We start from the raw sequence: 12,667 nt of genomic DNA, 5'->3' as shown, positions 1-12,667 counted from the left end.
ATGAATGAACCTGCCATCAACTTGGAAATCCAAGAGTGCCCTTGGAAAGAGGAGATGATTTCGGTTGAAATCGATATAAAGATCACCGGAATCGGATGCACGGTTTGGAAATGGCAAGCGAAACAAATATGGCACCGGTCTGCGATAAACAGCAAGTAGCCATCTAAATGCATCAAGATAAATATGCTACATCACTCAAACATGGCAACAAAATACATGGCAGGGATCCACTCATGATGCTTAACAAAAGATGAACACTGAGCTACGGCCAATTCATCCATTAACAGGTTCAAACAAGCATGGAAAAAATGCAAACGGTAAACAGATTCAGACTTTAGTGAAATTAACACAAGCCTGGAATTTCAGATCAGGTAGCACACTTTGAAGCATGAAAACTAGATGTTACAGGAACCTAGCATGGCAAAGCAAGGCATGGCATCGAGCTACTCAAAGAGCTTAACAAAAGTCCCTTAGTGACCTTGAGCCAAAAGGGATCAGAAAATACAATTGCAAGCATGTGAACATGGCAAAAACATAATCAGGTCACAGACTTAGAGAAAAACTGAAGCATGCGAATCAGATATCAAGTAGGCATGTTTACGAGCTCGATGCACTCACTACAGAGCAAGGCATGACAATCTAAGCATACACCCATCAAGAATACACATTATACAAGCTAGACATGGCAAGAACAACAACATAGCATGCATGGACCAACTACAACATCCTCGGCAAAATCGCTAACAAGTAGACAATCTGCCCAGATTCACGAAATAGCAAAAGTAGAGCTCGATTGACTCAAGCTAGGGTGCTCCATAATTGCAAACAAAGACATGGATGGATAGAGCACTACAAGATTAACAAAACATCCTTACTGATCATCCTCAAAAGAGGCAAGGATCACTAGGAAACAACAGGAACATATGGCATATTGATAAGAACAGATCAAGGACTTAGTGGAATTGTCAAGTCCCTGAAATCAGCATTAACGAATGCACCACTTTGCAAGCTTGTGCTAGTCACCACACATATCACAAAAATACATGGATGACACCTCTGGAAAAATGGCAAGGCATATAACAAAACACATGTAGAGCTCAGGGGCATATCATGCACATATTAATCATGGCAAAAATGGCAAATAGCTATTTGGAGCAGCAGATCTGACAATTAACTCAGATAGCACTCTTCCAACAGCATTTCGGGCATCAAGATGAGCTCAAATGAAAATGATGCAATGATATGAAATGATGTACTCTCTGAGGTGAACATTTCGATATGCTACACCCCCAAAACGGACCTACGGATGCAAAGTTACGACATGATGAAGATGGGCATATGAAACATGGAAAACTCGAGAACAGATCTAGGGTTCGTGCACGTGAACCGAGGCAACTCCGGCGAGCTCGACGCAACTCCGGTGATGTCTAAGAAGGAGCGGGGAGGCGAGGGGGAGGCAGATCCGGCCTCTCCCGACCGGATCCAACGGCGGTGGGGAGGCTCCGCCCACCGCGGTGGTCAAGGAGGCGCGGCAAGCTCGCGGGGCGTCCGGCGGCGAGCTCCGGCCAGTGAGAAGAAGCGCGGCGGTCGCCGGCGCTGCAAGGGCGGCGGGGCGGCGACTGGTGCTGAGGAGGAAGACAGCGGGGCGCGGTCGCGGGCCGGGAGGGCCGGACGCGGGCCCGAGCGGGTTGCGGCGATGTGGGCGCGCCGGCGCGGTGGCTCGGCCAGTCGCGGAGTGACACGTGGCGGCGGGCGGCGAATCGGAATTGTCCGGCGCAGTGGAAGAAATGTCCGGCGGCGGCGGGGAGAGTTAGGGTAGGGTTTGCACCGCGTATTTTGGAGGGGATCACATATATATATATATAGAGGGAGCTAGGAGAGTCCAAATGAGGTGCGGTTTTCGTCCACGCAATCGTGATCGAACGACCGAGATGATGAGGGGGTTTAGGTGGATTTTTTGGGCCAAATTGGAAGGGTGTTGGGCTGCAACACACACGAGGCCTTCTCGGTTCCTCGGTTAACCGTTGGAGCATCAAATGAAGTCCAAATGGTACGAAACTTGACAGACGGTCTACCAGTAGTAAACCAAGGCCGCTTGGCAAGTCTCGGCCCAATCCGGAAATGTTTAACCCCCACACATGAAAGGAAGGTAGAAAGGACCACCGGAGGAGATAGAAGCGCCGGAATGCAAAACGGACAACGGGGAAAATGCTCGGATGCATGAGACGAACATGTATGCAAATGAAATGCACATGATGACATGATATGAGATGCATGACACGCAAGCAATGACAAGGCAACAACAGCGAATAACTGGAGGACACCTGGCACATCGGTCTCGGGGCGTCACATAAAGTCTAGTTGCTGTCAAAACAAGTTGCCTTGTGGCATATCGAGGGCTTGAACCACACCCTGCAGGCCATGCTGGCCCACTCCCTTCTGCCATTTGTAGAGGGCTAACTTGCCATAGTCAATGCTAGTCTACCAAACATCCTCATATTTGAATGGCTTCGATCCTCTAGCAGCACTTGAAGTATACCTGGCCATATCTCGGGCTAGACCCAAAAAAGTCCGGTGTTGAAACCCAGGCCCAAGCATGGCCCAGCCCGATCACCAGGGCTTCTAAATCGGGCCCAAGCCCGAAAGACCCGACATGGCCCGATCACCCTGGCCCGACTACGACTAAAATCTTGTTTTCCATAAGCCCGACCTGGCCCGATCTGTCCGTCGGGCTCAAGTTCCAGGCCTGAGTACGACTCGATGGCACGCTCAGGCCCGACCCGATCTGGGATTTTCAAGCCAGGTTGGGTCGAGGCGTCCGGGCCGGCCTGCCCATGGCCAGGTATACTTGAAGGTAGATGCTTACGGAGATCCGCAAACATGAAACAATGATCAGATTCCGCAGCTACTATATGCCTCACTTTTACATGTTCAAACAGGTGCAATGGTGCATCATTACCTAACCTCTATCCAACCGAGCTGTACATTCAAAGCACCTGACTGTTGCTGTCCCAAGTATACTCCATCCCTAACCAACCAAGGGGGGAATATCCAGTGCTTCGATGCGAGCTCGGCCGTTGGATCGTGATCCAGCGAGCAGCATCACACGATGTGGACCAATGCATCATTTCAGGAATGTTCGGGGGGTTTTAAACATTCATGCTGGATTTATCTTTTTTGTTTCTCAATATGTATTTTGAATTTCGATTTGAAATTTTTCAGGATTGTACACTCATGTGATGCGAACATCCACATTTCGGATTTTTTGAAACATTTAAAATGGATTTTTTAAATGGTATCATGGGAGCATTTAGGGTATGGTATCACTACATATCCACCCCCAACCAAGGTCCAAATGAGCAATCATCAACCACCTCCCGGGATGCTTTCATCTCGCATACGGGTCTGGGGATACGTGAGAAGTGTTATAAAGAAAAACTTAGAAAAGTGTCTCATTAAAATCACCAATGCAAAGCCATGCTTCATGCTTGATTACGAACAACGTCCTCATGAACCTCCAACTTTGGCTTGTATCGTCCACCCTTGGGGCTCCATAGAAACCCGTTTCTCTCCATTGTTTTGATATATCACCCTTCTTTTGCACCATTATGTCAATATGACCGAACTGTAGTTCTTAAGATGTTTCCTCCATTCACAAATATAAGATGGTTTGGATATTCCAGTATGAACTACAGACTGACTGAAATGAGTGAACAAACACACTAAAACGTGTATATATACTTCTGACTCACAAAAAAGTTAGAACATCTTATATTTTTGAAGAAAGGGAGTATTATAGAACACTAGTCATGGAATCTTGGCAAATTGACATATTCAAACAGACGGGGGTGCCCATTATGGAGCATGGATTGTGAGAGTATCTAACATGTTTTTTTCCAATGCACATGTGTTTGTGAAATTTGGCAACACTTGGGTCTTGATCAAGTTGTCGATATTGCATGTACTGTTGGTAAGGAAGGGTCCTCAGTTCTTGCAAAAAAATTGAGGGATAACTCATCGCCGGCGCCACTTCTCTCAAATGTTCTCTGGGCTGATCTTATTGCCACCACTGCCTGGTGCATTTGGTGGGAGCGCCGACAGGCAACTCATGGCGAGAGAGTCAACTCTCCATCAGGTCTGCACAAGCAATATCTGCATTGGCTACAAACTACTCGAGGACGAAGAAGAAGAACAGTGCTCCTATTATTAGACATGGGTGGACACGACCAAAGGAGGATTAAATACAGTTTAGCATAGATGCGACTTTTGATATTGGGAGTAAAACTGGGAGAACTGGAGCTGTTCTCAGAGATGATAGGGGCTACTTTGTGGCCGCTTCCAACCGAACACTTGTAATTAACAACGACGATGGTGGAGGCGGCGGCCTTTCCCCTAGCAAATTCTATGGGGTGCAACAGGCTGGTGGTGAACTCTAATTGCATGAAAGTTGTGGAGGTCATGAAGAATGGTGGGCATTCGCTAGGGCCCGCGACGATGATCTATAATGATTGTTTCTTCCTCCGCCATGAGTTCAGTGATATTTCTTTTTATTTTTCTTATAGGGAAGCCAAATATGATAGCACATGCTTTAGCTAGTTATAGTCAGAGAACTCTGGCCCTTGTGGTTGGCAAGAGGAACCTCCTGCATTGATTTCTTGTGGCTGTCATCACAAACGCTGTAAGCATTTTTTTAATGGAAACTATTTTCAAATTTTTTTATGGACATGATGTAAGTATTTTGCCTTATGAATAAAAAAACCTGGGCGCGCGGGGGGGGGGGGGGGGGGGGGGGGGGGGGGGCTACGGCTTGGCCAACAACGACAATTGATGCAAACAGGATGGGTGCAAAAGCCTCATCCCATAGCTCAACTGTAATTCCATTTCCATTAATCATCACATGTGCTGTAACGAAAGAAAGGAGCTTCCCCCCTGTTTCCTCTAACCATCATTCTCATCACACACAATCACACTTCACAGGGTTAGTGTCTATGCTACTGCTAAGAGCATAAAGGCATACATGCTGTCTATAAGATACTAGTAAGAAATTGGCAATTTACAGATCTCCTCCTACCAAGAAAACGTTAAAGGGTGTTTGCCATGGTGTGGCTACAACCATGTCGGGCATGCATTCTGCCTTTGCTACAATTTACATGCTTCTTCTACCTCTGCTATTTGTGTTCAGCAGGGTTATGGAGTTCAGGCACTCAGCGAGAAACAACAGCTACTAGGGGTTATGTCACCTTTGTCATGGCTTGGGATTGGTCACCGCCGCAACATAGCTCTTGTCACAGGAAAGTTCCACCACTGGACTCTTGCCTTGTGGATTTACCACTTCGTACTTGAGCCCCCTTTTGTCATCTGTAGCATCAATGACGATAGTTGAGCCTTCAACAGCTTCACCTTTGAGCAGCATCCGGGACAGCACTGTCACCACATTCTTCTTCACCCACCTCCTTATGGGCCTTGCGCCATACATCTGCAAAGACACCAAGCATGCATATGCATTGTTACCAAACCATACAGACAGGCAGACAGACCGACAGGAGAGGGTATGAAAGCAGGACCTAATTATTTTGATACGAAAAGAAACTGTGCTTACTAGGTTGCATGATTCCAACAATATGACGTCCAACGCAGCATCGCTTGCAGACAGAGAGATGCTCTTGGCAGCTACCCTTGCAGTGACACTTTTCATTTGAATTTTTACAATCTCCTTCAGTTTGTCATGCAGAAGTGGCTCAAATATCACCACCTCGCTCAGTCTGTTCAGAAATTCAGGCTTAAAGTGTTTGTGAACCTGCACCAACAAATATATATATATATACATAAATACTATTCTGATCACGGGATCAGAATAATATTCTGATCACAACCTGAACTGCTTGAGTAACGCACCCGAACTTCCCTGTGTACTAACCTGACCTTCTGGCTATCTTCGCAACCGTGGCTTTCCCTGCGAGTTTTTCTGATCATTCGTGTTGTTTGTGATGTAAGTGTAATGTGGACACATTTTTTGGAGTCTAAATGATTGTTTTGATTCGTATTCTAGCACGTTGGCGGATTTGCTCTCGGGTCGTGATGAACTTGTTTCTGTTACAATTTTAATGCATGTTTTGGATGTTGTCGAAGTTCTAGAACGATGGGGATTAGGTTTTAGTACGAGTTTGGAGCACAAATTCTTTGTTATTTCAAACAAATTTGAAATCGCCCGTGTTCTTCATCCGCCCGAGATGCAACCCGCGCTTCTATTGATTTCTCGTTTTTCTTTAAAGTTTGCTGCCTGATTTGAGTACTTTAGTGAAATTTGAGGCTTACTAATCCGTAAATTTTAATCGGGAGGGTCCTTACGATTTGATTTCTAGCGATTTGATGTTGGCACTCCCTGCGGGTTTCTGCACATGTTATTTTAGCGGTTTTGAAATTTACCCTCTGGTCCTTTCAGTTGTCGAAAGGTAGTTGCCAGATCATTTCCAAGGGGGTGCGGATGTGTTGCAATCTTGTGGAGATGATTTTATGCTTTGGACGAATTTGTTTGTTCATTATTTCTAGATCTTCTAATGGTTGTTGTACAAGCTGGACTTCTGCGTTTTCATACCTGAACTTCTTCTTTTCCTTCGTTGGATCCTGTCGGGCCTGGGGCGGCTCGGGATCGGGATCGGGGGAGGATCAGGTTGATCCTGTTGGATCTGTCCGGGTTTCTGTGCTGGACTTCTACGTCGTCATACCTGAACTTCTTCTTTTTTTGGCTACAAGATAATGCAGCAAGTCCTTTGTATCAGAAAACCTTACTAGATTTTCTTCTGCAATTTTTGTTGTAGCTAGTGTGTAAGCGTGGAGCTGGACCACAGGAACATGCACCCTCTTTTTCCCTTAGTCTATGTTTTGGTATAGTTTTTTGATCATCCACTTATCTTTGGTAAGATCTGGACTTCTCTTTTTTTTATTAATGGTTGAACTTCTGGTTTTCCAGATTACATTCCACATTTGCAAGGCGAAGGCGCATGGTGCTCTATATTTTTCTTTGTTTGGTTTCCTTTCGTATTTTTAATTCTTCAGATGTTCCTTTTTATACTTTTGTCTCATGAGCAATCATGGGATTAGCCCAAGTATGCATGCACTTTTTCCACATCATGTAAGGGTCGTTTGTAGAAGCTAGACTTCTATGTTCTTTATACGTGAACTTCTGCTTTTTCCTTCTTTGCGAAGTAATAAAGCAATTCCTCTGTATTTCCTTCTTTTTTATGTTACTTTTTCATTCTTTGCATTTCTTTGGATTTTTTGAGTTAGTCCCGTGAACAGCCATGTAATTGGGCGATGGATATGCGTATTTTTTTTATTTTTTCTAGTATGTTATTTGTACTTATAATATTTGTTGTTCTTCACTGAATAACTATCCTGAACTTCAGTGTGATAATCGTTTTTAACATGTTAAATTTGAGGTTGTTATTTTTTGGATTTAAATATTTTGTAGATATTGAAATCGGCATTGCGGGTATTGACCAATGCGGTAGCGGGGGGCCGGGGGGGGGGGGGGGGGGGTCGGGCCCCCCTCCCCCTGCGAGGCCGAGACAGGAACGAGCCAGAGCAGGCGACGACGCGGCGTGCCGCGTCGTCGCATGCGGAGGCGAGTCCGTCACATCCGTGACCCCACTATCTATCTTAGAGTTTTTAGGGTTATTATGGTTTAGTGTTAGATATGAACTTCATCTGTTTTTGTACTTGAACTTCTTCATTTTGTTTCTTAGGGTTTATTTATTCTTATGCCATTACTTCTTTTATTAGAGTACTTGAACTTCTGTTCTTTATTTTTTGAACTTCTTTCTGTTACTGTTTAGGTGCATATTTATGTACGTATTTTTCTTCCTTTGGTAGTGCATTTGCCTTCTACTTTTGGTTGTAAGGATATCAGCAGTGCTATCGTCTGAAGTTATCTAATTATAATAGATGCATTCAAATGGTGCATTCATTTATCTATAGATGTATTTACATTTTTAGCTGTTGGGGTGATGGGGGGTAAAACTGTAAATTCAGGGGCGCTGCAATTCCCATGACACATAGGCATTAAGTGAGAATCTCCCTCGTCACCACCTGTCAGAAAACCCCTCTCCCCGTGTCGTCGCTCTCTTCCCTCTCTCCGTCGCTCCGCTGCCTTCCTCGCCTCCAACTTCCCTCGATTTCTCCGCCCCTGTCCCTTGCCCTCGTGCTGGAGTAACCGGCGCACGCCCCCGCTCCTATTTCTCCCCACGCCCCGCTCTCCCTCGCCCAACCTGCTCTATTCTGCTCTGAAGCGAGGGCAGCAACTGCCTGCGCGGTTGCAAGGTGCGCGTGGCGTCATGGGGAGTGGAAGAACCGCCGCGGGATTTGTGTGTGCAGGGGTTGTTTCGAGAGGTAAAAATGCTTCCCGCCGCCCCCCTAATGCTTGCTTTTAGTTTCGCCAGATCTGTCGAGTCCGCCTCCTGTGTGCTCTCGTGTCCGCCTCCTACCCCCTTCTTTTGATGGTTTGATGGGAGATTAGGTAGGGTTCTTGTGCGTGTGGTGGGTGGATTCCATTCCCCTGTGGTCAGATTTGTCTATGAGATGCTTGTGTGTGCTATTTCTCCATTCAGAGTTGATTGGATTTCATTTCCCCTTTGGTGATTTCAGCATTTAGATGCATGTGAGAGAGGGTGTGGTGTGATGCTTAATGCTGAATCTGATGTATCTAATTGTCTTAGTATTGTTGATTTTGAAGTCTAGATTGTGTCTGTCACATGCTAGTTAGTTTCTGGATTCTTTTTTTGTTTGTGCTTGCCTATATGTGCTACTGTTCATGTTTTCATACTTGTTGATATTATCTAGTTGTTTCATCCTAGGGTTTCATTTAGTTGTTTTTTGTATTTGTTGTATGATTTTCTACCTGCTAACTATATGCATTCAATCCCCTGTTTTTAGTAGGTTGTTCTAGGGTTTGGAGTTTCATTCGTCAAGGGCGTTGTGTTGTCATGGCTTCCAAACCTTCTCCAGGTATCTTAATGTAGTTGGATCTTGTATTTTAAAGCAGTATTTCTTACATATGTCTGCCCATATCTTCATTTAGTTTTCTTGTTGGACTACCATTCTTATTAGTGTGAACTTCTAAGAAAGGTTATGTGTATGTTTTTTACCCTTAGCTTGAGTTAGTAGTGTTGCTTTACTTTTTAGTTGATGATTTGCAGGTGAAACTATGTCACCAAGTGTTGTTGGACTTCCCAAATGATTCATATTTATAGTGTATATCTTTGTTTTTTATTTGTTATCATGTTCATGGTATTGATATTCAGTTTGGTTGTGAAATACTATTTGTGGTCATGCTACATATTTTTTATGTGCTATTTTGCTTGGGTCACATAGTTGAACTTCTGGTTTAATTATTGTTTGTTCATAATGAAATTTGGTTGAACTTCTGGACATTCATGTTATATGTAGTAGCCCCTCTGAGTGTAGATTGTTTTTATAGTTAGTGTGTAGATTTTAGTTTGTTTGTTGTGTTTACTGCTTTGTTAGGTATTGTTGAACTTCTTGTTATTGGACATTGTTGTCAAAGTAGAAGTCCCTTTGGTGTAGGATTGTGCATTAGAACTCAGCTGGCTTTTTACTTGCATTTTTTGTAGTTGGTGATGAGTTGAATAGTTCTGAAAAAAAATGCCTGCGATCAAGATGGAGCTTCAGAGGTTAATACTGATGCTCCAATATCTGATGCGGCTAAATCACCCATTATCCCTTTGACTTTGATTGCCGAGGTTACTTCGAGCCTTGAGAATGTTTCAAGCCTCGAGGATCTTGCTTCTGCAGCTCTTGCTTCACCTAGTATGTGAAACCCCTTTCTTTTCATTTTAAAGTTTTCAGCCATGTTTTTTTAGCTTGTTCATGTCGTTTTGTTTTTGTTTTTTGTTCATGACTTTTTTTATTTTTTGCTTCGATTTTTTGTGTTCTTTGCAGATGTGTCCACAGAGGAGGAAGCTGTGAACACCATCAATGATGTTTTATCTAAGTTGGGTTTATCAGAAAACCCTGCTGCAGCTGAGGAGGGGGCTCCCTCAGTCAAAGGTTGTGATTCCGTTCCGGATCCTTTGTGCTCTCTTCAGATGTCAGAGACGCAGTCGCAGTCTGTTGATGGCACTGAACCTGTCACGCAACCCGAGGATGTGCCTTTTCAGCTTCTCCTGGAGGACCAACATAAGAGGAAGAAGCAAGAAAATTTTGACAAGAAGAGGGCGGCTTGCCTTGAGAAAGGTTCTGATGTTCCTCGATCTGTTCATGCGGCTGAGCTCAGTGTTGAGGAAGACGTGCCGCGTGGTCACTACAAGAAATATGTCAACTTATGACCTTCTGTCAGTGACCCTCGAAGAATTGGTCATAAATTTATGACCATTTTAGACCAATTGGTCAAAAGCTGTCTGGGGGGCTCTAAACCCTAAACCATAACGACCATTTTGGTTAGAAAGGTCATAATTTCATTAGAGGAAATGGTCGTAAAGCTAGTAGCACTGTCCACTGCCTCATGCGTAGCTGATAACGACCAATATAAAATGGTCACTACACTTGAGTTTGAATGAATTAGGATGATTAGGCAGCCACCTCAGCAACCTCGCTTATGTGTCACTGTCTAGGTGTCATTTTTGCTTGAGTTTTAATATTCAACAGATAGACGGGGGACACATTGACAGGCGGGACCCATTTGACAGATGGGGCCGAGCGCTTAATTCGCCCAAAAAAGATGCACGAGGCGGGACTCGAACCCACGACCTCGCGCTTGGTTGGCTCGCATGCTACCGCTGGGCTAGAGAGGGACAGTTGCTCGCATCTGGGAGTTTATCTATACATTATATAGAACTACGGCTCTCTCGTATCATTGACAAGTGGGACCTTCCGACCAGGTGGCATCGAAGAGAGCAACGATTTGCAACACTGACAGGCGGGACCCATTTGACAGGTGGTTGAGCGAGCGTTTAATTCCCTAAAAAATATGCGCTAGCGGGGACTCGAACCCACGACCTCGCGCTGGGTTCGCTCCTTCATTACCGCTGGGCTAGAGAGAGATTGTTGCTAATGTGTGGGTAGTTTTCCATATAGTATATAAAACCACGGCTCTCACGTACCAGTGACAAGTGGGACCTTCCGACCAGGTGGCGGCGGGTGGCATCGAACAGAGCAACACTTAGCGTTTTTCTAGGTCTTCCGACCAGGTGGCGGCGGGCGGCGGCGGAAGCAACCAGGTGACCTCGCCCACGGCCTCGCCGCAGGTGAACTCGCCCACGGCCTCGCCGCAGGTGACCTCGCCCACGGCCTCGCGGTGGAAGCAACCAGCAGGGGGCGAAGGCGGGGGCGAGGCCGGCAGCGGAGGCGGGGGCGGGGCCGGCAGGGGGCGGAGGCGAGGCAGGGCGTGGAGGCGGGGGGGCAGCAGGGGCGTAGGTGACCGACGATGGTGGGGGCTCGCCGAGCATGGGGGACTCGCCGCCGCCGCAAGCACACCTCCCGGTATGCACCCCTCACCTCTTCCCCCCTCTCCTCTCTCGTCACCCGAGCAGTGGGAGATGGATTTCAGTCAGATGTTCTTCAGCATAGATGAATTTTGTTGATGCACTGTTAGTAGTTAGGAGATAGCTTGCTTGGTTGGTAGATAATGCATAGATGAATTTTCTTGATGTGCTGTTAGGAATTGTTCAGCTTGTTTGTTAAGAATTCTTCAGGCCTTGTGGTTAGGCAATTAGCATATAAAATTTTCTGGAATTTTAGCTTCCATTACTTCCATCCATTTTCATTAATTAATGTTGATGCACTTAGATTGATTTGCTAAGTTGCAACAATTTGTTGTCTTTGGCAGATGGACAGAAGCTGGATTAGAGAAGGAGTTAGAAAGTTTTCGAAAGAACATATGAAAGGAGTTGATGATTTCATGGCATTTGTTCGGGCAAATTTTGCCAACGATGCTCACATTCTTTGCCCATGTTGTGAATGCCTCAACCGTCCAAGAATGGCTCAAGGAAGAGTGGAAGATCATCTGCTTCTTAATGGGATGTCCAGCACATATGATAGATGGATATATCATGGAGAACCTTTAGACAGACAACCTCAACATTTTGAAGCTGATACAGAGGCCCCTCATATGATGGGTGGTGGTGGTGCTGGCATTGATTTCATGGAAAAGGTTTTGCGAGATAATGCTGTTTTGGAGGAAGAGGATGGGCATGAAGATGATAGGATTCCTGACTTATTGAAGGATTTGTACGATGCTGAAGATCGTGCTGATGGACAGAAATCATTGTTTGCTGAGGTGTTAGAGGAGGCGAAGCGCGCAGCTCATGAAGGGGGTAAATTTTCAAGATTTACCTTCACCGTGAAGTTACTCCACATCAAGTCTTTCTACCGGATTAGCAATGCCGCATTCAACACAATACTCCGTCTTTTGAGCTTGCAATTCCCTAATAGTTGTGTTCCCAGATCTTATGATGAAGCATTGAGCATAATCCGCAGGCTGGGGTTAGGTTATGTGTCAACACATGTGTGCCCAAATAATTGTGTCTTGTTTCGGAAGGATTTAGCAAAGCATGACAACTGTCCAAAATGCAATGCATCTAGGTGGAAAGATGCTGATGGGAAGAAGTCAATACCGGAGAAGGTACTGAGGCACTTTCCCTTGATACCAAGG

The 12,667-nt window shown here is 45.3% G+C and overlaps 1 protein-coding gene across 1 annotated transcript in view; it reads right to left on the bottom strand.

Annotated features, from left to right (window-relative positions):
• Positions 1-4,933: 4,933 nt before the first annotated feature.
• The window catches only part of LOC125547915 (chaperone protein ClpB1-like), a 44,140-nt gene continuing 36,406 nt past the window's right edge, over positions 4,934-12,667 (bottom strand). The window contains exons 7-8 of the mRNA XM_048711651.1: positions 5,600-5,797; positions 4,934-5,476 (exon numbers count right to left, since the gene is read on the bottom strand). Coding sequence (XP_048567608.1) covers positions 5,246-5,476; positions 5,600-5,797 — 429 coding nt within the window. The 3' untranslated portion in view covers positions 4,934-5,245. The remainder of the gene's footprint in view (positions 5,477-5,599; positions 5,798-12,667) is intronic.

Source organism: Triticum urartu, chromosome 3 (assembly GCF_003073215.2).
Source record: "Triticum urartu cultivar G1812 chromosome 3, Tu2.1, whole genome shotgun sequence".
NCBI classification, from domain to species: domain Eukaryota; kingdom Viridiplantae; phylum Streptophyta; class Magnoliopsida; order Poales; family Poaceae; genus Triticum; species Triticum urartu.
This window is presented reverse-complemented; position numbering and strand designations above follow the sequence as displayed.